Source organism: Barbus barbus (genome assembly GCF_936440315.1).
Source record: "Barbus barbus genome assembly, chromosome: 24".
Classification (NCBI taxonomy): domain Eukaryota; kingdom Metazoa; phylum Chordata; class Actinopteri; order Cypriniformes; family Cyprinidae; genus Barbus; species Barbus barbus.
The window spans coordinates 12,768,195-12,794,666 of NC_136752.1; the positions used below are offsets into that span (position 1 = coordinate 12,768,195).

The 26,472-nt window shown below is 37.1% G+C and overlaps 1 protein-coding gene across 1 annotated transcript in view; it reads right to left on the minus strand.

The window, feature by feature from the left end:
- Positions 1-2,498: 2,498 nt before the first annotated feature.
- The window catches only part of LOC306843792 (XK-related protein 6-like), a gene marked incomplete at both ends in the record, with an annotated part of 55,914 nt that continues 31,940 nt past the window's right edge, over positions 2,499-26,472 (minus strand). Inside the window, 2 exons of the mRNA XM_079375465.1 lie at positions 2,499-3,472; positions 4,730-4,926. Of these exons, the coding sequence (XP_079231591.1) occupies positions 2,499-3,472; positions 4,730-4,926 (1,171 nt within the window). The remainder of the gene's footprint in view (positions 3,473-4,729; positions 4,927-26,472) is intronic.

Below are 26,472 nucleotides of genomic sequence, written 5' to 3' on the forward strand. Positions count from 1 at the left end.
GGTTATAAATCCAAGTTGTTATCTTGAAACATAGTCTTTGCATCCGAATATCCCAGATAACACTCGCATGAGAGGGGTGGAGGGGTCTGAGCAGCAACCAAGGATGGAGCTGAAGAGGTAAGACCTACAAACCAAAGTCACAAGCATACACAAACATGAATACACACATTCACTGATAGCTAATGTCTATCCTCATGTTCTTTTCCATCCCTGGCAAATAAAACCCTCCACCTCGTCAACTACAACCGATCTGAAGTCTGCTTGGAAAATTTCAGCAGGCACAAATGGGGTTTGTAGCAGCCATGCGGTGAAACTTGGCATCCCATGTTAATGTCTGCATTTATCTTGTCTGCATGCTAAACAAAGCATCAGAACAACAAAAATTACCTCGGCCCTCACAGAGCAATTCATTCATTCTCAATTGAATTGATGAAATCAGGGGAAAATTACCTCAGGATTGGAGGTAAACAAGTGGCTTTTTGTAGAGGCAACCCTCAGGTTTGTTTTAAGTGCACCATTTACAGGATACTGAAAATAAAAACATAAAAAATGGGACGTTCAATTCAATTATTTTGCACATTAGAAACCCTCATTCGTTGGTTGGCACCTGGCAACCCAGTCAATCCTCAATATGTGCAACCTTGGCATGCATTCGATGGTGTTGTATAAACTTAGCTAATTTCAGGCAAAAGCAACACCTTTTTCTCCAATCATTTCAAAGTACATTTTCAAAAAAATATTGCACAATTCAAATAAAGAACCTTTTTCTTTTATCAAAAATGAGTATAGTACATTTTGAATGTGAATGGTATACCATTTAAACGTGTAAGTTTATCAAGGTTCTTCACCTTTTGAGAAGCCATTAGCCTTTTTCTGAAGAAAATGTTTAAGTGGACAGAAAAAAGCAATTTTGTACAGGGAATGATGGAGGAGTACTAAAGGTTAGAGTTGAGCACCACACACTGCAAATATTTCTGTTCATTATTACACTGTAAAAATGGTAACAAACAATTGTTACTTTAGAGATCGGTTTTCTCACCCATGATTTAACCCTCAAAAATAACTTTGATGTAACCCATTTCAATTAATTTACGTTAAATCACTTGAAGCATATTTATGACAAATGATATGACAAAATATGTTCAACGAGTATTATTATTTAGTTTTTGTGTATGTGTGTTTATGGAAGGACTTATTTAAGGAAATTCTATTTATTCTTTCTAGCTTTCATCAGTTGCACTCACATGTAATATAAATGGGTTAAAAAAAATATAAGTGGGCCATATTAAAAAATAATAATAATCATATTCACTATCGTTTAAAAGTTTTGGGTATATTTTAGACGTTAGTATAGCAGTCATTACTCTAGTTTTCAGTGTCAAATGATCCTTCAGAAATCATTCTAATATGATGACTTTGGTGCTCAAGAAACATTTATTCTTATAAATATGGAAAGCATTCATGCTGCTTAATATTTTTGAGGAAACCGTGGTACATTTTTAGGATTCTTTGATGAATAAAATGTTCAAAGAATAGCATTTATTTGAGAAAGAAAAGTAATTACATTATTCTTTAAACAGAATAGAACAGTTGTACTGTATACTGTCACTTGATCAATTTAATGTATCCTTTTTGCTTACTAAGCCCAAACTTTTGAACGGTAGAGTATATAATAAAATATGTCCCATTTATTTAGACATAGCAGTCATAAAGTGCACTCTCACATACTATAGATGGGTTAAAAAAATAGTGGGCCATATGTAAAAAATTCAAATATTCAACTCCCTCAGATTACAGAGCTGAAGATTTCACACCACTAGTGAGATTCAGTAGGAAAAGACATGTTAATTTAAATATTAAGGCCCTTGATGATTAAAATAGTGGTGGCAGTGTAATATGGTAGGCCATCACCAAAATTTAACATCAATTTCTACATGACATCATTGCATTTTATTTGAAAAACGATTGTACCTTTTTGGTGCACTTTCCCAACAATTTCAAACCTCTTCCCCCTTTATGAAAGGAGAAAAGGAGTGGGGCATCGTGTGCTTTATTTGACAATCAAATGTGCTTTTTAGTGTCTAGCTAATATTGACTCATTTGCCATCTTTAAGATCAGTTGTCACCACAACTGTCTAGGAAAAACGTAGGCACAAAATGGTAAAAGCGAAATCAGAATGAGGATGCTAAAGACTATGTTCCTCCATCATTCCCATCATGCACATGTCAGAGGCGACAGGGCCACAAACACCATCAAACATACACATTAGCACACCATAGTAACCCAATCTAGGGAATTTTGTATTTCGGACTTTTTGTTCTCCAACTCTATACTCTGTTAGTCAAAATATATGTTGAATATTCTCTGTTTAGACTCTTTTAGATGCACTCTTATAGCTAGAGAGCACAACTAAATAAAAACTCTGAAGAAAAAGCACCAAGGGAAGTGGAGAACCAGAGAGGGCATGAGAGTAGAGAAAGAGCGGCATCGCCCACCTTCACAGGGAGGACTCGTACTGGAGCAGCTCGTAGAGGAGGGGTCCATCCCTGTACCTGATGCCCACTGCATTGGGGCTGATGTACTGGAGGATGTTTATGGTCCGCCGCAAACGTCGATCAACAAAGTGAGCATCCCAGGCCGGGTAGCGCTTCCTGGGCATGTCAATCTTGATGAGGGGCCCCTCGGGGGGGATGGGCCGACCCGCCGCATCAGTGGGCTCTGTGGATCTAACCTGGAACACTGGCAGACAAGTGTCTGTGGCGGCCTCCTCTGGCTCGCTGTAGTCCCCTGAAGCCATCCCCCTAGTCGGCGTGGCTTGGGAGCCCCGAGGCCCCGGAGTGGGAGCCATGGGCTCAGCCTCGGGTGGTAAGGGGAGGCCCCAGAGCAGCTCAGCACAGCAGGAACTGGCTAGCACCCTCAGCCGGGGCCCCATGGGGTGCAGGACCCCGTAGTAGAGGACCATGCAGGCCACTCCGGAGGCAAAGCACAGGAAGACGCTGCAGAGGGCGGATGCAGCGTAGGAGTCGGTAGTAACCGGGTCTCTGTAGGTGTACCACAGAGCAGTAAGGATGGTATTTTCCACCAGCACCAGCGAATAATAAACCACCATGCGGAATCGGGTCCTTCCCTCCTTGACGTTAAACCAGCAGAAGACGTAGACCACGCCTACCACCATGTTGAATAGCACCTCCTCCCACTTGGACATACAGAAGTCGGTGCCTCCGTGGATTACCCAGAAGGCCATGGCACACCAGTGCAGCACCACAAAAATGCCAAAGTAGATGTGGAAAACCGAGGCAAAGAGGGCGAAAGATAGCGCCCGAGAAGAAATGGTGAAGAAACGCCACAGAAGATGCACCAATGCTCCCCGGTAGCTCATGCTCTTTTGGTCGTCGCGGGAATCGCGCAGAAGCTTGTGGTATGAGGCCAGAACCCAGGAAAGAGAGAGGAGAGATGCAACCGCCGACACACCTGGACAACAGAGAGACATACAATTATTCTTATTCAATTTCCAATGTGTCGTTGCTTGTTTATAGTTGTAATTAATATGAATATCTTTAAAAAATAATTGTAATGTAATTATAATTGTAATGTGAGTAAATCACAGATAGGTTTTGTAATTTTGGGGTGAACTTTCCCTTTAAGATGATAAATGGACAAGTATCAGGACCACAATGGACCACATTAAAGTGTGCTTCAATACCAGGTTCTACTCTGTCTGTTATTCTAACACTGCAATCTTTGGAAATTTTCTGTGTGTCAAAAAAGAACACAGAACTTAACTTAAAAGAACACAGAATAACTTAAACTGTCTGTATCCAGTAATGCTAATGAAAAGCACGCTAGCACATACAAACAGCATCAATCACTGTCTTATCATTTCCACAACACCTGCCTACCATTTGTTGAAGCCATTTTCCAAAAACAAAACCTTTTTCTTGTTCTATATATCTTTTTTCTAAGACATTTATCATTCATCCTGCTGAGCTCAGACTTCATGCTCATGGAGGCATCTGCACTGCTGGCAGTGCTGTCACCTCAAACGTAAGAAATGGTTTTATGGCTCAGATTATCTGCTGCACAGCAGAAAAAACATGCTCCCCACAAACACAGTTGATCATTCAAAAAGTCTCAGCCAGAGAGGCCCTTATTTTCAGATTCATCCACAAGTCAGCCTTTTTTCCAGATGTACAGTATAGATTTGCCATGATGTGTCAGTTTTCTTAAAGATTAAGATGATTGTTGGACGTGTTGATAAATTAATGCAACACAAAGCTGTGAGATCCAGTTGGGCATATACTGTTGTCACTTGAAAAGCTAACCTAACTGCAAATTTTGGCCATGCATCATGTTGTTACAGAGCCTTGAGTTGCACTCATAAAAAATTAAAGGTACATTTACAGTAGCATTTCTTTCAAGTAGCATTTCTAATCAGGAAATGTAGCTAGAGCATGCAATGCATGTGACAAATCACCAACAGTCAATTTGAAACAACTCTCACTACTGAAATTAACCTATAATTGCATTATGCTACGCCACAGTCACAAAATATGAAATCATGAGTGAATATATCTTCTGAAAGGTATAAATTGTCACATTCTTCTCACCAAGGTTTCAGAGTTATCCCAGCAAGATTTATACATCCAAAAACATTCATCATTGACACACATAAGAAGTACTGTTCAAAATGTCAGTGGTCTCATTACAGAGCCTAGAGGCACTCCTTACACTGCAGCGTTTCTGCCCGGTTCTTCTGGATCATGATGCAGAGCTGGAGAACCAGCTGTGGAGCGCTTTCCAGAAATGTCTCCAATAGACGGAGCATGTTGACATCGGCATACTCGTACATCATGGCCCAGTAGAAGCGTCGCTGGTTCTCCTTTCGTCTGCGGCTCTGGATTCCAAGATACATTGTTCTGATGTACCTGCAGAGGTGCAGATGCAGAAGAGAAGGAAAGGAGATATAGTATAAAGCTGGAATATACAGAGAAGGAATTACACAGATTACATTTCAGATATAGAAAATGACAGTAAACAAAAAAGGAAACAGAAAACAAGGGGAGGGATCAGTTAACCAGATTGATATCACATATCCATTATGGATATACATTCTCTGTGAGAATATGACCTTGTGGGATGTTTGTATTCTTCAAACCAGTGTTGTGTTGGGGAGGAACTAAAAGTAGCAATGCTGCTACTTTTAATTTTTTTTAAAAGTGTGACAGCAGCTCAGCTGTTTTCCTAGTAGTGTAGCTTTTCTTGTAACAATCTACCATACTAATGGCGTAGTGTGAAAATGCACTTTGCTGTTTTTGTCACATTTTTGCAAAGTTTTGTGGCTGAGATAGCTAAGGCAAACTACAACTACTTTCAAACACAATCTGACACACTCTGCAAGAATGTCTCGCTCTTTTTTTCTATAACTTTCGCTTGTCTGTGTTCGTGCCATACCAGAGTATGTGTATTATCAGTGGGCATTTTTCAATGATTCATTCTACAGGTTTTATCATTACTAGCAGGTGGCAACAAGTGCTTATCATTATTAGTGAGTCATTTGAATTATTAACTCAATCGATTCACTTAGCAACACTGATTTTTAAAAAAACTAAACAGGCAACTGTAATTGAATTATTCGTCATCTGTATCATTCACTTCACCGATTCATTCAACAACACTGATTCCTTAAGAAACAAAAAAAAGGGCTTAAAAAGCTGTAAAATGCCACCTCTGCAGGCAGCATACAGAGGTAGAAAGGCAACAAGCCAAGGTACATCTGAATCCAATGATCTCACATCCGTTCTACTAAGATTTTGTATTCCATGACAACTGAGCGAAAAAGTTAAATGCATTGTAAAATTGTGGTTGGTGGTCAGTATGTGTTTGGCCAACTTTTTCGTTTTTCGTAATTTAAAGGGGTCATTGGATGCCCATTTTAATATGATTCTTTAGGGTCCTAATGAAAAGTCTAACATACTTTGGTTAAAATTTAAAGGGGTCATTGGATGCCCATTTTAATATGATTCTTTAGGGTCCTAATGAAAAGTCTAACATACTTTGGTTAAAATTTTTCAATGGTAGTGCAAAAAACACCTTTACCCTGTCAAAATCGGCAGTTTTCAGCGAGTTGTTTTTTAGTCCGTGTTGCTTTAAATGCTAATGAGCTCTGCTGACCCCGCTACTCTTTTCCATGACGAGCAGGCTGTAAACTTCAGCCGCGAAACTGGTTAATTAGCACATTATTAGGAAAGGCGATTTGCAAAGATAAAAACCCTTATACTCACTTCTTCTGTAGATGAAGCTGGATCACGAATGATTCGCGCGAACATAGACGCATTTAGAAAGATCAAAACGAAAGTAACATTAATCCTCTGCTTCTTCAGCGGCTCAGATGTAAATGACAGGAGTAAATGATGACTGCTATATTCATTATTACATCCAACAACAAAACACCTCAATCCCTTAATCAGAGACATTCTTGTTTACCCCTGGACCAGAGTCGACACAATGGTGAACAGCTCTTAGCTCACTCAGGGCTGGTCTAAGGTAAGACAGCTTCTCAATTAGCTATCGTGGGAGCTGTCTGTGCAGAACTATGTCATTCTGCCAGGAATCTCAGAACAGCCTGATTTGAGAAAGCGGATTTTAAAATAGGGATTTAAAAAAACCACAGAGTGGATTTTTATCATTATAGGATGGATGTGTACACACACTTCCAACACACATTTATGTTCAAACAACTTCTAAAGTAAATTTTGCATCCGATGACCCCTTTAAGAGATAAATTAATATTGTAGTGATTACATATACACTCATTCACATTTATTACCAAAGCTCTCTCTATTTTGTTGTAGATCATTAAACCATTATGCTCAGAAGTCTGTCTGAAATCAGTCATGCCATGCGCAAATGCTGCCTGCAAAGTCATTGCCTGATAGGGCAATGAGGTAACAAGTCAGCTGCCTAAGCTTTCAGGCACAGTCACTGTCTTTGTTAGTGAGTCATTTGAATCAGTCACTCAACTGATTCATTTAACAACACTGCTTCATTACAGAACAAAATACCACTACTTCGTGTTGCTCAAAGACACGACAGTTGATTCTGCTGTGACTTCATTTGAAACTATTTCCACTGGTGGAGCGCAAAAAAAAAAAAAAATTAAACAAATATTCTTTTTGCTCCCAAACATCCAACATTAAATAACATGTTCATTAGGATTTATTCTATGTGGTTTTGTTGTGCGATCAGTAGTGTGTGATAACTGGAAGTGATAATCTTGCCCTCTCTCTTCTCATCCTGTGTTAAAGACACCACTATATACCATTGGGGACAGTGGCCGACGGGCGCCTGTCTAGGCAGGGATGGAGACAGGACGCGACTGTCAGGGATTGATTATCTGTGATCTTGAGCTTGTATGATCTTCTAGAGCTCAACACCATGGAGTCACACTATATTTATTGGAAGGCACAGATTTCTCTCTCATTTCTTACCTAAAGCTAAATTATGATGCTTTCATTAGAGAAGCTGAGATACTTTAAGAACTTAGCTGAGAGGAGAAAATTACATTCTGCCATAATAACAGGAATGAGACTTTGAGGCCAACAGGAAGTAAATGGGACTCATAGGCCCAGTATCTGAGAAAATGAAACTGCCTCCTAAAAAAAGTGTACTGATATGACTACACCACTAGAGGGTTCACTTTACTGTTATGTTAAATAGGCTGTAAAACACCATCTGTAAAATCTGCAGACATTCACTTACTTAAAGGTGCTTCAAGCTATTTTTCCCAATACACATAAAATGTCCCTACTACCTGACAGATATCATTAAATAGCTGGTTTGAGAAAGCACACCTGTCTCTGTGATAGTCTACAGATACCAAATAAATACATAAATACATGCTATATATTTGTATATAGGCCCACGTAATTATTCAGATTAATGTAAAATAATGTCATACTATTGTTTGTTGATCTTATTATAGTAGTTTTATCCTTGTTTTTGAAATATATGTTTATGTATTTGTATTCTAAAAAACAACTAGGCCTAGCAACTTTGTGAGATACAAAGTCAAAGTTACAAAATAAAGCTGCAATTGAGAGATATAAAACTGCAGTTATAAGAAATAACACACTCTTATGTCAATTCATAACTAATTCATAACTATTTTATATTATGGCAATTTGGTGGCGACTTGTTATGAATTAATACAATATCTTTTGTGTATAATATGATCTGCTTTCGCCCCTGTGAGGTTTAGATTTATGGGTGGCCTTCCATGCATTTTCTCAAAAAATATTTTTTTTTATTTTTTACATATTCGAACAAATTCATACAAAATTACCAACTAATATAGTTACATTTCCCTTTAAGATTAAGTTTGAAATAAAGCTGCATTTACAATAAGTAAATTCAAAATTGTAAAAAAAAAAAATAATAATAAAATATATAATTGTGAGATGTAGCAATTAAAAAAAAATAAAGCCAACCTTTTGTATTTTTTTTATTCTGACGTTAAAACGACTTCTTTACAAAACACATCATCTATTCAAACTTGTTTGAAAATATTACAAGCATTTAGGAATCAATCATGGGTCCAAATAACATGCAATTTTGTGCACTTCAAATCTTTGTTTCACAGAAAGCAGTGTCATACACAGTACAGTGAAAGGACTGATGGGAAACACATTTATGCACAAACTTCAAAGTTAGTCACAGATGCCGTCCCACCTCCTTGGCTCTAGTCCATAACAATGTTGACGAGCATAATCTCCTGCCATCTCAGCTCTATGTTTCTTTCATGTCTGTTTTTGCCATTCTGTTCACCCAATATGTTCTTCATGGTTTACTCATCCACACCGTCTGTAAGTGCACCACATCTCCCTCCTCTCCACCTCGCTCTGGACCAACGAGCTGTGAAAGCTGCGAACATTACACTGAAATCTACAAAATCAGATTTTTACTGTTTCAGGTATGGATTTGAATTGTAAAAACTCAGCAGCGGGTCCTATATCAGCATGAAAGGAGCAGCTGCTGCCTGAAGTTGCTGTGACTTCTCTTCTCTAGCTGCCATAACTGTGCCATCTGCTTGGAGCTACTTATACACTGAGAGCGGGTGAGTTCTCCTGCTCTGTTTACACACCAACTACTGAACACTGCTACATCTGCTCTCGCATTTAATGTACACATTAAGTACAGAACATGGCTACAGCTGCTCTACAGTCACACACACAATAGTTTCACAGATGCTGTCTGCTCCTGAAAACTCATTTTCATTTTCCCCCCCTTACAAAAGTACTGTAGTTACACCATGACAAGTGATGGCTTCAGGTATTTCATATATTAAAAGTCAACATGAACTAGCAACAACAGCTAATAGCTAGCGGGCATTATTAACTAGCCTGAATATCTATTTGGCTATTGGTGAACATTATAAACTAGCTACAATAGCCATCTCATCCCTTATGAAAATTAGCCACGGTTTTACTACAAAAAAAAAAAAAAAACATGGTTACAAGTAAAACCGTGGTAACCACAAATTAACCATGGTTTGCTACACTAGCCATGGTATTTGTAGTAAAACTATGGTTATACAGATGGTAATCAATATGCTAAAAAATGATGTTTACTTCACTTTTACTACAATAAAACCATGGCTAATTTTTGTAAGGGATGGTAAACATTAGGATCTTATAGCTATTTGGCTAAACATTATAAACTAGCCTTAGCTATTGGGCTATTGGTGAGCATTGTAAACTAGCCACAATAGCTATTTGGCAATCATAAAAATGAACTAGCTTTAGATATTTGGATATTTTTGAACATTATAAACTAGCCACAGTTGCTATTTAGCTAATGGTTAACATTACGTAGTAGCCTAAATAGCTATTAGTTCATTTTTATTTATTTTTTTCAAATTCATTTTTGGTGACGTTCTTAAAGTTATATTGTGTACGTCTAATCAAAAATGAAATTACAGGAATACATATTGAGAAACTAAAAAGAACCATTTAGATTTTGTTGTTGTTGTTGTTGATTTTAACGTCCTATCGAGACTGTCCATCAATTTTTCTCTAATGGCCTAATTGTCTTCTGAGGACTGTATACTGTAACCACTGTTTCTTGCACATTTACAGGTTCTTCAGAAAATGATAGCTTGTCTCAATGACTCTTGGGAATCACATGCTTTTTTGAAGCAAGCGTGCCTTTAGAATCGTTCACCGGAATGTGTTTTGAATGGAGTGTAATCTCTCTCTGCTGCTCGCTGCTCTCATGAAGCTAATTACAATTATAATCATCTTTGCATTCGTTGCAAAGCTTAATGGCTTCAACAGGAGCCGGTAATTATGTAAAAGTAGGAGTAACATTTGGTGGCAAACATCACTAACAACAGCAACAAAAAGACATTCTTGTGCACACCAGCAAAGCACATTGTTTCTTTGTGAAAGTTAATTCTTCAAAACAGCCTGTGGTGCAACACATCTCAGCACAAAGTGTTACAGAAACAAGTTTATTCTCTCTGCTTTACTGCGAGGGGCAGTCGTGGCCTGATGGATAGAGAGTTGGACTTGTAACCCGAAGGTCGTGGGTTCGAGTCTCAGGTCCGGCAGGGATTGTAGGTGGGGGGAGTGAATAACCAACACTCTCTCCACCCTCAATACCACGACTGAGGTGAGACCCTTGAGCAAGGCACCGAACCCCCAACTGCTCCCCGGGCGCTGCAGCGTTGGCTGCCCACTGCTCCGGGTGTATGTTCACTACTGTGTGTACACTTGGATGGGTTAAATGCAGAGCACAAATTTCACTGCTGGTTATACTCTGTATAATTGTGTATGTGACAAATAAAAAAAACAAATAAAAAAAAAAAAAATTAAAAAACAAATTTATTTAACATTATCTAAGGATTTTATGCCTCTAAATCTCCTCATGCTATGTCCACACAGTCAGTGTTTGTATAAAAAAATGGACATTATGATGAAACTGAAGACCCACGCACAGTGTTATTGAGAATGTGAAGGTAAACAAAAACCATAAAAAAGCAGAACTCGACTAGATAGATGAGGCTTGACCAAGGACTCTAAACATGGTCGCCGTGATTTTGCCAAGACATGTTCCTGGATCAACATCTTTTGGAAAAAGATAGGAAATGATAGCTGATTAACAAGGGTGTAGAAGCACCCAACCCTGATTGTAAGCCTTGAAGAGACATTTCCTGAAAAGTTAACCCTCAATTCTGATTGGTTAATTGGAATGTTGCTCCAGCATCAACAAGGATGTTGATCCAGGAACATGTTGCACATTTCTGAACGTGTGAAATCACATTCACCATATAAATATATTGTAGGGGTATAAGATAAGAAGACTAAATGAACAGCAACAAATGACAAAGAAGAATAACCAACAACAATCTATGACTAAACAAGACTGAACAACAACAACTAATGACTAGACAAGAATAACAAACAACAATCTATGACTAAGCAAGACTGATAAACAACAACCAATGACTGAACAAAAATAACCAACAACAATCCATGAATAAAAAGACTGACCAACAACAACTGAGTAAAGACTGAACAACAAAAACCAATGACTACGACTGACCAACAACAACCAATTACTAAACAAGAATTAGAAGACTAACCAATATCAATTAATTACTGAAAAGACTGACCAACAACCACCAATGAGTAAACAAGACTAACCATCAAAAATCTATGATTAAACAAGACTGATCAACAACAACCAATGAATAAACAAGACTAGCCGTTGACCAATGACTACACGAGACTAACCAACAATGTCCAATGAAGACTTTTCAACAACATTCAGTGACTAAACAAGACTAACCAACAATATGTAATGACCAAACATCCACAAAATTAAACAAAGCTGACCAAGAGCAACCAGTTATGGGTGTCTAAAGATGAGCATTCAATAAAAACAGGATCTTACAAGACACAGTAAAACAGCAAAATAATAATAATAAAAAAAATAAAGTACATAACTTAATGTTCAGAAATGAAACTTAAATTCTTGCAAAATGATCTACAGATAAAGGTTGTCTACAGATGAGAGAGATTGTTTGCAGTTCTCTGATGACAAATGACGACACGTGTGAAAGGCTGTCAATTTATTGAAAAGAGCTTCACTCTGCTGTCATTGTATGTCTGAATGCATCATGCACAGAGCCCATTTACCACTTCACTGCATGAATTAGATTTCTGGGGACAAGTGGCAAAACTGCACATGCATCTGAAAAATGCAAAGTGAACAGGACGTTTCACCAGAGTTTCACCTGTCACAATGCCAACAGGATTTTCCTCAACAAGGAGAGGATCTCAAACCGTGCAGCTAGTGTTTCAGCTCCATTTCACCGCTCAATCATTCAGTCAGCTGACTGAAGGTGACACAAAATGTTCCAGGGAAGGAGCCTGTCCACAGGAAAGAAAAATCACAAATGAGATCTCAATTGTTTCCACACTTATTAGATAACATCTTGAGCAAATGGAGACTTTTCTCCTACTGATAACAAGACTTCTCATGTGTCCCCTTTAGAAACCATAATATATGACATAAAGGAGTGTAAATAAAAGTAACACTTAAGGTTGTACAATAAGGTTACATTTGTTAACATTAGTTAACATTGTCAATAGCAAACAATAAAAAAATACTTGTAAAGCATTTATTAATCTTAGTGTTAATTTTAACATTTGCTAATATATTAAAATCAAAAGTTTAATATTATTTAATGGATCTGAGCTAACACAAACTAAAAATACACAGTTGCATTTGTATTAACTAACATTGACAAAGATTAATAATATAATTTAACGTATTGTTCATTTAGTTAATATTAGTTAATGCAACAAACAGTACCTATCGCAAAGTGTTACACCATCTATCATAAATCTTGGGCAGTCCTTAGAAGATTTTTTTATGTTGGTTTTGTGTGTGTGCATGTGTGTTTGTATTAGAGAAAATTTAAAAAAAGTTTAAAATTAAATTTAACTCTGATATTGTCATGTGGTATAATAATAAAACTATATATATATATATATATATATATATATATATATATATATGTGTGTGTGTGTGTGTGTGTGTGTGTGTGTGTATATATATATATATATATATATATATATATATATATATATATATATATATATATATATATATATATACAGTGCCCTCCATAAGTATTGGAACAGTAAATACAAAATTGCTCTGTTGTCTGTGGAGTCAAGACATTTGCAAATATGATTAAAATATGAATATGAGACAAAACTACACAATGTCACATTTTATTATTAGCTGTTTCTACACATTCATGTATTACCAAATAAAAAGAACAGCACTTTTAGAGTTCATCCCACTCATTGATGTGAGCATAAGTATTGGGACAGTTGAACATAAGGCAGATATAAAAGATTAAAAGCTATTATTTAGTTGCAGATCCCTTGCGCACAATCACAGCAATGAGTCTGTGACCCATAGACATCACCAGACTCTTGCTCTCATCCTTTGAAATACTTTGCCCAGCCTTTAATGCAGCCAATTCCAATTGTTGCCAGTTGCCAATTTCTGCCTTTACTCTCCTCTCCAGCTCGTGAAATTCATGTTCAATCGGATTTAAATCTGGAGATTGACTTGGGCAATCTAAGACTTTCCATTTCTTTGCCCTTATAAATTCCTTGACTGAACCAGCAGGGTGTTTTGGGTCATTGTCCTGATGCAATATGAAGCACTTCCCAATGAATCTGGTGGCATTTTCTTGAATATTGGTAGGCAAGATGGTTTTGTACCCTTCCAAATTCATTCTGCTACTGCCATTATACATTAAGTCATCAGTAAAGTTGAGAGGGACTGTTCCAGAGACAGCCATGCATGCCCATGCCATGACACCACCTCCACCATGCTTTACAGATGAGGCTGTATGCTTGGGATCATTTGCAGTTCCCTTTTTTTCTCCACATTTTTGCTTTCCTGTCACTTAGATAAAGGTTCATTGTCTCATCGGTCCATAAACACAGTTCCAAAACTCTTCTGGCTCACCTTTGTGCTTTTCCGCAAACTCTAATCTTGCCTTTCTAATTTTGGTGCTGGTCAGAGGTTTGCATCTTGCTGTGTAGCATCTGTAATTCTGTGTCAAAGTCACCTGAGGACAGTAGATTGTCAGAGCATCACCCCAGCTTTCTGGAAGTTGTTGGTGATTTTACAGACAGCTTTTATGATTTGTCTGTCATCAATTACTGTTGTTTTCTCAGCCAATCAGGTCGTTGTTGGTTGCTGGTGTCGCTAGTGGTTTCCAAACTCTTGATTTCTCCATGCCCTTTATTTTTGCTAGAGCTCTAATTGACTTCCTCTTTTCTTTTAGCATCCAAATTGCTTGCTTTTCTCTTAAAGTCAGCTCCCTCATCTTCATCCTGGTTTGTGTGTGTCATCATCGATTGCAGGATTCAGAATGCAGAAGTAATGGATATAACTGATACGACACATTCCCTGCTTTTAATATCTGAAGAATTAATGCAACAGGACACAGCTGATCACCTAGAAAGACCTGTGAGGCAACTGTTCCAATACTTATGCTCACATCAGATAGAGGGATGAACTCTAAAAGTGCTGAACTCCTTAGCTGGTAAAACATCTATGTGTCAAAATGTGACATTCTGTAGTTTTGTCTCATATTTATCTTTTAATCATATTTGTAAATGTCTCCACAGCCAGCAGAGTAATTTTGTCTTTACTGTATATATATATATATATATATATATATATATATATATTCCTCATATATTAATGAGGAATATATATATTATTCTTAACAAATATCATGATTATTAATTCATAAATATGTGGTGTAAAGAGGCGTATTCAAGTCACTGTATGTATGAACAGCATTTTTAATGTACTTAGAGGAACAGTTTAACTGAAAAATGAAAACTTGCTGAAATGTACTCGACCTTAGGCCATCCAAGATGTTGTTAAGTTTGTTTCTTCTTAGGAACAGAAATTTAGCATTACATCAATTGTTCACTAATGGATCTCTGCAGTGAATGGATGCCGTCAGAATCAGAGTCCAAACAGCTGATAAAAATATCACAATAATCCATCAAGGAATAGTCCACCAATTAATGTTTTGTAAATATAAGTCTATCCATAATATTGCTTTGTCCAGTGAAAATTTGGTCTCGGCTGAATCAGGACGAGAAATATGCACAGGTCAAGCACCAATTACAAGTGAAAACAGTCCAAAACAGTTGTCCAGAACAATAATGTTGATGGATTTTGATGTGAAAGAACAACAGGTGATGAACAGGACATTAATTGATGGACTGGAGTCGTGTGGATTACTTGTGGATTATTGTGATGTTTTTATCAGCTGTTTGAACTCTCATTCTGACGGCACCCATTCACTGCAAGTTTTGTAATGCTAAATTGATCTGAATCTGTTCCGATGAAGAAATTAACTTTTCTACATCTTGGATGTCCTGAGGTTTCATTGAGTGATTTATTCCTTTAAATTAACACAATTAAGCAGTCACATCATTGACACACAAAAGTTTGTAATCACGTCAGATTTCAATAAAAACACAAAATAAAGGAGAAATGTCTAAAGACAAAATTGACACACAAAAGAAACATAACTCCATTAAGCCTCCTAAGCTTATAAAAGAGCAACCTCAGAGCAATAAAACATCCCTCTGGGGGTGAAAAAATGTGAGATGGTGTGTCAAAGCTGGGAAGGTCAACTCCGATTTTCCATCAGAGGCTTGTCTAATTCAGGTGGGGCTCAAAGCATTTTCCCTTAACATATTTATCTTGCATTATTGTATGATATGTAGCTCACTCATGTAACACAGGGCTGCTCTTCTCATGCCTGAACACAGCTTGAGCGATACCAGCAGAACCCAGGAATGAGAGCAAATGTTGACTGTTTCAGCCAGTATGTGCATAAGATCCATTATTCAGACCTATGACTTCTGATCTTTGACAGGTGTCGGATGCTCCACACAGGGCAGGAGAAGAGAGGGAGATGAGGAGAGGGAGAGAGAAAAGGCAAGTGAAGGGGCAGGGTGAGAGGAGACGTGAATTGGGTGAGGGGAGGGAGTCTATGGATCAATAGCTCATGCTTTTCAAGAGCTTCATCATAACCAGAGCTAACATCTGGCATTCACTGACATTTTCTGTTAGCCTGGTAAATGTCAGGGGTGCTAACAAACAAACCCACCAGTATGCTCCTTGCCCCCCACACTCACATGCCCCTCAAATGTTGCAGCAGTGTGAACCCCTGAAAACCCACTTGTGTGCTGTGCTGTTGGCCTGCTCTCTGTATCCTGATTCCTGGCTTGAATGGGAGGAGCAAATGAAGAGTTCAGTTCACTGGCAGCCATGTAAGCATCCTTCCCTGCAATTTAGCGCTTCTAATGATAGCATGACAATTTTGCGGCTTTTAGTTCATGTGTGTTAGTTTTGAGCTCATTTATATGTTAATATTTTGCAATGCGGAAGTAAGCTATTTTCTTTGAATGTGCAAGACTTCCAATTCATTAGCCACTGTAGATAAATAACTACAGTATAAGAATAACAAAAGTGCAGTAAATACAATCCACTGTGTTTATGATTATGATAATGAATTAAAATAATATGATAACAAGTAACAATTTGTGATATCAAGCAAAATAACACTGTTTTTGTACATCTAAACTATCTGACACTGCAAGCCTCAAACATTCAAGTTACAAATAGCAGCACCCATTTACTTAAAATAAGGTGGATACATTACACAAGTTCAGAGATAACACAAAATTAAAACTGTTAAAATTTTATTATTGAGTGAGTACCAACAGTCTTATGTCGGTGCTTCTTCTCTTCAGTTCACCTCACTCATTTTCTATAGGGTTCAAGTCAGAGGACTGGAATGGCCAGCAGAAGCTTGGTTTTGTGCTCAGTGACCCATGTTTGTGTTGTTTTTGAGGTTTGTGTTTGGATTATTGTACGGTTGGAAGATCCAAACATGGCCCATTATAAGATTTCTAACAGAGTCAGTCACTTTTTTATCTGTATTTGATAGAATGCCATGTGTCTAAAAAAGATGTCCAGGACCTTCAGCAGAAATATAGGCCCACAACATCAAAAATACAGCAGTATATTTCATTATACACATGGGGTACTTTTTATCCCTGTGTGCACCAAACCCATCTGAAGTGTTTGCTGCTAAAAAGCTCATTTTTTTGTTTCATCTGACCATAGAAGTCAGTCTGATTTGAAGTTCCAGTCGTATAACTGAATATGCTGGAGTTTGTTTTTGTATGAGCTAGGATAATTTTTCTTGAAACCCTCCCGAACAACATGTGGTGATGTAGGTGCTGTTGACATTTTATTTTTTAAGGTTTTCTGACCCCGAGACTCAACTATTTTCTGCAATTCACCAGCTGTGGTCCTTGGAGAGTCTTTAGCCACTCAAACTCTCCTCCTCAGCATGCATTAGGACGATGTAGGCACACGTCCTTTTCCAGACAGTTTTGTAACATTTTCTGTTGATTGGAAATTCTTAATTATTGCCCTGATGGTGGAAATGGGAATTTTCACTTCTCTAGCTTTTTCTTAAAGCCACTTCACTAATTTGTGAAGCTCAATTATCTTTTGCTGCACATCAGAAATATATTCTTTGGTTTTTCTCATTGTGATGGATGATTAAGGGAATTTGGGCTTTGTTTTCCCTCCTATTTATATTTCTGTGAAACCGGAGGCCATGGCTGGATAATTTCATGTTCATAATCACCCTGGAGTGCTCAAAATTGTGAATATGAATGGGAATATACTTCAGAGATATTTTACTCATAAGAATATCTAGGGGTGCAAATAATTGTGTCCAACGTGTATTTGAGAAAAACATTTATTTCATAATGATATTTCCCCCCCGTTTTAAATTCTTATTATCCAATGAAAGGTTAGTTTTTTGTGAATTTTTTAAATGAAAGATCAATCTTAACAGTGCAGATTAATTTTCACAGCCTTCTTTGATCATATTTACCAAGGCTGCCGATATTTTGGCCATGACTATACATTTCGCAAAAACTCCCATATATCACAAAAACGTTTTTACGCTCAAATGAGGTGGTTCTTCAGGCAATTAAAAAAAAGAATATTTTGCAAAACTCCAAGGAGACAGTTTTTTTTGCATTTACATGTCACCTGGCATACAAAACGCCCACTGGAGCTTTTCACGACCACTCTAGTCAATGCAATGCTTGTGTTTATATCAGCTGCGCTGCAACATGTAGTTCAGTGGCTGCAACATATTTCAGAAGCATCCCAGAAGCCGCTCTCCACACTGCTTCGCTAAAGATACACGCCTTTGTCTCATTCAGTTAACAATAATGGCTAGTGCGGTGGCTGTGATATACGTAAACCTACTGATATCCACTACCATGACTTATCGCGAGAGGAAAAAACTACATTTTAGATGCATAACATTGGTTAATAGAAACGCCGCCCGTCATTTTGCAATAGTTTTTAGCGACATTTATAAAATAATTGCAAAAGTTTTGTGCAAATCTGGAATGGAAATGTAGCAGTTAGTGGTTGAAGCAGTTAGTGGTTAATGATTGAAATATTGCAGTCCAAATTCAAAATATTGTTTCTCCCACCTCCTCCTCAGATTCAACACTCATATGCATTCCCAGATTGAGGACACACAACAGGAACGAGCACAAGTGATAATGGAAGGCACTGAGTCTTATAGTGTAATCTGATTTATCCGTGTTTTAATATGCCTCTGGTCATTGAGCTTTAGATGGATGCCGAAGCTCTTTAGGTCAGGTAGAATCAGTGATCTCTGACCCAGTTCACTTGCTCGCTTCCATGGCTGCAGTATATTGTCTTTTCCACCAACCGGCAACCAGGGGTGTTGAATATTATTGGGTAAATTGACAGTGGGCGGAATCACACAGACCAAAACAAAAACAGACATTCTGACACGGAACGCACATTTCAAAGTTGAATAACTGACTGTAGCATAATTTTTTCAGAGAAACAAGTAGGTGAACTTGCATGTTTCCTAAATGTGACCCTGGACCACAAAACCAGTCTTAAGTGTCAATTTTTCAAAATTGAGATTTATACATAATCTGAAAGCTGAATAAATAAGCTTTCCATTAATTAGGAAAGGACAATATTTAGATACATATAGATACAACTATTTGAAAAAATCAGGGTGCAAAAACATCTAAATATTGAGAAAATCGCCTGTAAAGTTGTCCAAATAAAGTTCTTAGCAATGCATATTACTAATCAAAAATTTAGTTTTTATATAATTATATAATTATCATTATTATTATTATTATTATATTTAATATTTCTTGTACTCTTGTGCAATAAAATGCTCTCTGGAATGAGACCATCTCCTCGTTCAAATATCATCTACTTTTGACTAGCAATAGCAAGTAGAACATCATTATTCACAACTGTGATGTGAACAAAATGTGTTTTTTTTCTGTTTCTATAAGAAATACTTAAACTCAGGAAAGAAAGCTGCACTTGTCAAGTAGTATATTTAAGCACCTAAACCTTAACTTTCACTCACACAGAAAACCTCATTCGATTACAGACTTTTCTTAACAATTTCCACAATCTCAGCATGTGCTACACTTGAAGACCCTCACGTTGAGATATTTTAGACCTTTTGTCTGAAACCTGGCTCCCCTTGAACTATCATGGCTGAGATCATTGCGTTCGCTCACGCCTCGTTAGCAAGCCTGCATTTGGCCTGAACCGTTCCAGGTCATGTCCGAGTGCTCTGCGGGTCTGTCCATCTGCACCACAGATACAGACCATTTCCTGATGCGCACGCGCCAGTGCTAACGACAGTGGGGCATGTGGTGCATCAGGTCACACTTAATTAACTAGTGCTTGAAGAACACACATTGTTTTGAGAAAGAAAGCTTTTTCAAGAGATACAGGGTTGTTCCCACCAAGCAATTTTGATGAGCTACCCTTCAGCTAAACTGTCTATACTCCAGCCATCTAGTTCAAATGTCCCAGTTTGATGTGCAGAGACAACTACACTTAGTCTACTAACAATATCATGAACGTTTGATATGAGCCATGAACGTTTCCACCAGTGCTATTTCCACAACCACATTCCAAATGCTTTGTTTATACACAGTCACCCAGAAATATATATATTTCTGTCATGACGACTCTTGGAGGGATTGGCATGGTAATGTACATAACAATGTTAATGTATTTGGTCTTGGTGGAATAGATCTGCTAAGCTGCTGCTACTGTGGCAGAGCAAGTACTGAGACTTGCTACTGCCAATGCATCCACAACATGCTGCTGTGAGCATAATACTGCTGCTGCAAATACAACATACATGAAATAACCCCCATATAGCATCTATGAATCACCTCGTAGCAGATCTATACAGGTGGACCTGGGGAAGGTGGAGGGTTTCTGAAGCACGCTGCAAACTGCTACAGTAAGTGCTAGTGATATGATGATGTCATTAGATCAGACTGAGTTAGACCTATCAGAGTTTCATCTAGAGTTCCATGCCAGAACTCTGTGTGTGTATATATGCATGCATGCATATATTTCATAAAAATATGTTACATGTTATTTTTATAAAAATATTTATTTATATGAATATAAATATAGACATGTAAATATTTTCAAAATATATACTGCATGTGTGTGTATTTATATATACATAATAAATATACACAGTACACATACATACATTATGTAAACAAAAACTTTTATTTCGGATGTGATTAATCTCGATTAATCGTTTAACAGCACTAATATATATATATATATATATATATATATATATATATATATATATATATATATATATATATATATATATATATATATATATATATATATATATACATATGAAGTGAAGTGACATGTATGGTGACCCATACTCGGAATTCGTGCTCTGCATTTAACCCATCCAACGTGCACACACACAGCAGTGAACACACACACACACACACACACACTGTGAACACACACCCGGAGCAGTGGGCAGCCATTTATGCTGCGGCGCCCGGGGAGCAGTTGGGGGTTCGGTGCCTTGCTCAAGGGCACCTCAGTCGTGGTATTGAGGGTGGAGAGAGCGCTGGACATTCACTCCCCCCACCTACAATCCCTGCCGGCCCGAGACTCGAACCCGCAACCTTTGGACTTCCCATATATATATATATATATATATATATATATATATATATATATATATATATACACACACACACACACACACACACACATATATATATATACATACATATGCACACACACTGTATAATTTGACAAATGACAGCTTAGCTGGAAATGATGCACAATAAAATGTTCCAATATTCAGATATGAAAAAGTGATATTCATATTGATTTCTCTAATATTTAAGTGTTATTTAGATTGATTTTTATCACACAGTCTGGGGCAAGAGTATAAAACTATTAAATCTATATACGTATAAAAGGCATGGCAAAAAGCTTCCCACACATAACCATAAATGAATGTGTTCATATAACAAAAAGAAAAGAAGTTTCAATAGTTTCAATAAAAATTAATCTCTAGAACAGTAGTGCTTAACCAAATGTCTAGGAGGAAGTTTTAAAATTAGTCTTAAAATTATTTAAAATAAGTCTTAAAATTATTTAAAATGATTAACATTACTCATCCTAATAAAAATGCTTAAAAACACTAAAATAAAAATGTACAACATTAAACTGACATCATATCTTAAGTTTATTTTTATTACAACATAAGCTGAAGTACTTGAATTGATAGGAGGGCCTTCGATTATTGCCTTGGAGTACCAAAAATGTTTTAATAGTAGCAAATATTTCACTGTAGTAGTTTTACCAGTGACCAATTTTTAGAGGGCTCTTAATAAAAGCATAAAATAGGCTTACATTTTTCCCTTTCACGTTACAAAACACTCACTAAAGGTATTATAGGCCTCTTGGAAATGACACATTTCATGCCTTTCATGTATTAACAAAAGCACTGTCGGCACTTTTGAATATTATTGTATGCTAAAATGGCCTCCATGTTGGGTGTTTTGCATATTTTTGAAGTACATACAGCTAATTGGGTGGCGAGATGTGTGGGTTGTGTGTGTGTGTGTGTGACAGGACACCGATGAGTCACTAAATGAGTCACTGAGCTGAGGTAAGGGGGACACTTTCTTCAGGTCCTCCACACCACCTGCTGAACGCTCCTCCAGTTTCCCAGCATCCCTTTCTTTCCTTTACTATCTATTGATTTATGATTCCATTTTCCTTCTATTCCTGGTTCTAATCATTATTTACAGCTCTCCGTCGGCTCTTTCCCTCTCCCTCTCTCCAGATTATTTGTCTCTGCTGAGGTTCTCTTTGATTATGCGCAGCGTCTCTGTCCCTGTGCATTTCAGGTATTTATAGCCACAGTCCTATTCACTGTGAGGGAGAAACACACAAATGGCTGCAAATTAAATTTGAGCTTTTATGAAAGTGTGACATGGCCAGATTTAGAGCCGACCAGTCGTCTCTGGAGAAACCCAGAAAGTGCCTCCCATTACATCACTATGATGGCAACAGTGAGGGCGTAAATGCTTCCCATTGGGGTACAGAAAGCTTTCCATGTATCAGAGCAGTACAAGTCATTTATGATGGATGATACAATCAATCACAAACCCTGAGAAGGTCTTAAATTGCTAGTACTTACAGATATGTTTACAGCATTACACAATCAAATAAACACATGATTATAAAGTATGCATCTGGACCAAGAGTAATGCCCTTATGACGGACAGCCACACTTAATCACTGCTAGTATACTAAATAGAGCGTTGTGTTGGCTGCACATGGTGAACTAATGTAAAAAAGTGTTAAAGCTTATGCTAAGCAAAGCTAAAAATACTTAAAACAGAATTAGCCTGAGAGTAAAAATTGATAGAGAAAAAAAAAAAAATCAAGGTGCAAGTGTACATGTGCCTAAGAACCAAGAAACAACCAAACAAGACATGGAGAGAGAAGTTAGCATGTTGGATCTGTCCCGATAACGTAACAACATTAATATAAAACTCCCCACACTAATATAATCCCAACACTAATATAAAACGTACACTTTAACGTACACTTATTTTGTGTTTTGTGTATGGTGTATGTGTTGACTAACATACTAAAGCACATGTAATGTACAGGAATATGTCTTTGAATAACACATTACAGATAAAATTACATTCCTGTACATTACATGTGTTTTAGTATGTTAGTCAACACATATACCATACACAAAATAAGTGTACTAGTCATCTAGTGGCACTTTTATGACTAGTGATCTAGTCATAAATGTATCCTCATAAAAGCTTCACATGTTTTTGCTGAATTTTACTGAATACTACTTACTTTATCTCAGTAAACTCCTTTTATTGGATATGTTCGCTCATGGAAGAAGTTATCATGGCAGACAAAAGTAGCCTTGAAGAACTCAGTAACTGAAAACGTTTACATGATGCTGCATCCATGCCACTAGGTGTATGAGTCCAAGATGCCTGCAATATCTGACAGTTCTGAGGGTTCAAGATTTGTCTGGTTAACACTGTCTGTTAGCCCCTGCTGGTAGATGCTGTAACTACACCATTATTTGGCATTAAGCTTGTTTCTCCATTCACAGACATTAAAGGGGTCATGACATGAGAAACCAAATGTACCTAGATCTTTTGATACAGAAGATGTCTTTGTATGCTTAATGCATTCGAGTCGGTCGTCAGGACAATGGAGTGAAAGAATGTTCGCTTTAACGCATTTGGTTTAAACAGCATGTTCACGTCTTTGTACAGATATCAGAAGGATCCCAGCATAAGGAACAAGTGGATAGTTTATTTTTAATGACATCCCAGATCGTGTCTGAAGATTGTTCGGAGTATTTTGTTTAGTAAATGAGGCACAGTGTCATGGAGAGTTCACAAAGAAACATTTGTTGAAATATGAAGCGGTACTAGATCTACTGCAGCTGCATCACAAACTGTAAGTAAATGATTTAATAATGATTTGTCTGGAAATGACCGTTTTATTTTTTGATTACGGTTTTGTAAAAACACTCACATGCAATAGCGAGGGGGCGTTGATACTGTTTCCTATACAATGATGTTAGCCAATCATAACAGTGGCCGATTACTGAGAAGCCTTAAAGGACACGCCCCTTGAAGCAGGCCATTTTAGAGACAGGTTCAGAATGAGGTTTGAAATTAATCATTTTCCCACATATTTCTGTGGGGAAGTCGTGGCCTAATGGTTAGAGAGTCGGACTTGTAATCCGAAGGTTGCGGGTTCGAGTCTCGGGCCGGCAGGGATTGTAGGTGGGGGGAGTGAATGTACAGCGCTCTCTCCACCCTCAATACCACGACTGAGGTGCCCTTGAGCAAGGCACCGAACCCCCAACTGCTCCCCGGGCGCTGCAGCATAAAATGGCTGCCCACTGCTCCGGGTGTGTGTTCACGGTGTGTGTGTGTTCACTGCTGTGTGTGTGTGCACGTTGGATGGGTTAAATGCAGAGCATGAATTCCGAGTATGGGTCACCATACTTGGCTGAATGTCACTTCACTATTTCGTCGCCTTGGAATTATAAGGTTCTATCTATATTAATTATAAGGTTCTGAGTAGTTTGGAGATATTGAGCTTCAAAGTTTTTGCATTCCATATAGCAAAAATGACAGAGACCCTAAATGTATTCTAAAAGTACAATATCAAAATCCTCTCAAATTTTTAAATGGGGATTTTTGGAACAGGTCAAATGTAGATAGAACTTTCTAATTCTAAAAAATTATTTTCCGCTTGGAATTACAAGGTTCTATCTTGCAAAACATTAATTGAAGCAACAATTTTCAAGAAATACAAATAGTTTTTTTATAATTTGTTTTAAAACATAAAATTAGTGTAGTAACTATGTGTCAAAATGTATGACAAAGGTCAATTTAATGCTTTCTTTATGACATTTATTCCATATTTTAGGAGAAATAATTTTTTCTTGTTTAAGTAAAAAAAAAAAAAAACTATAACAATGTAAATAAGTCGTCACGGAATAAGAATATGTGAATAACCCAATTTTGACAAAAACAAAAAAAAAAGTGTTTTTTGTGTGTGCAAGAAACTTTATTAACATTATAAGTAACCCTCAAGGAGCATATTAAAATAATTTTTAAAAACCATTTGTCATGACCCCTTTAAAAAATTAGCTAGATTTTGAAATGTAATTAATTCCTGTAGTGGCATATAGCTGAATTTTCAGCATCATTACTCCAGTCTTCAGTGTCACATGATTCTTCAGAAATTATTCTAATATGATGATTTGACAGTCAATGCTAATCATTTGACACTAAATTAAAACTTAACTATCATTCATGAATAGAAACTACCTTTAGAGAGAGCAAAAAAGAGCATTCGTCCATTTGTTTTAGTGTGTATATGTGCGTGTCTGTCTCCCACTGCCTCGCGGCTCATGGTCAATGGAGCTATGAGTCCCTCACGCTCTGATTCTCTTCACAGTCTTTTGTCACTATTAGCAACCGCTGCTCATATCACAGCTAGAGTCTGAATCATATGAGTTTGTGTTGAGGAGAGGGAGGGAAAAAAAGAGGATGTGGTCAATGCAAAAAGAGCTTCGACCTCAGTCTGTAAAACCGAGGAGCTGATGAAATAATCATCTTCTGTCTGTGGTAAAAACAGTCAATTTGTCAGATTTACTTACAGTGTCTGGGAGTCTGATGAAATCTGAAGCAGACAGAAGTCAATAAGTTTGCTTACATGTACAAAAAATATTAATATCAGCTAATTATGTGAAAAATATACACAAAAATCATTTAGTTTTAAAATGTGTGGAAGCCTATGTGCAGCTACATCTCACAATTGCAACTATTTCTCATAGTTATGAGTTAATATCTTCCAATATGTCTTTATATCTCGCAATTGTAACTGCCTCATGATTATGACTTGAGTTAATATCTCACAATATACGTCACAATTGCAACTATTTCTCATAATTGTGGGTTAATATCTGACGATACGACTTTATATTTCTATTGTGATGACATCACACAATGTACCTGTGGCAACCATTATTACTCTTGATGCAAAAAAATGGCATATTTATTAAAATATTTTTTAATATACCCAATAAAGTTCAACGGTTTCGGTGAGAGTTGGTAAGATGATTCAGTATTGTTGAAATAAGACTCTTATACTCACCAAGGCTGCATTTATTTGTTCAAAAATACCGTAAAAAGAGCAATATTGAAAAATATTATTACAATTTAAAATAAATGTTTTCTATTGTATTATTTTTAAAATGTAATTTATTCTTGTAATGCAATGCTGAATTTTCAGCAGCCATTATTCCAGTCTTCAGTGTCACATGGTCCTTCAGAAATCATTCTAATATCCTGATTTGGTGCTAAAAAAACACTTATTATTAT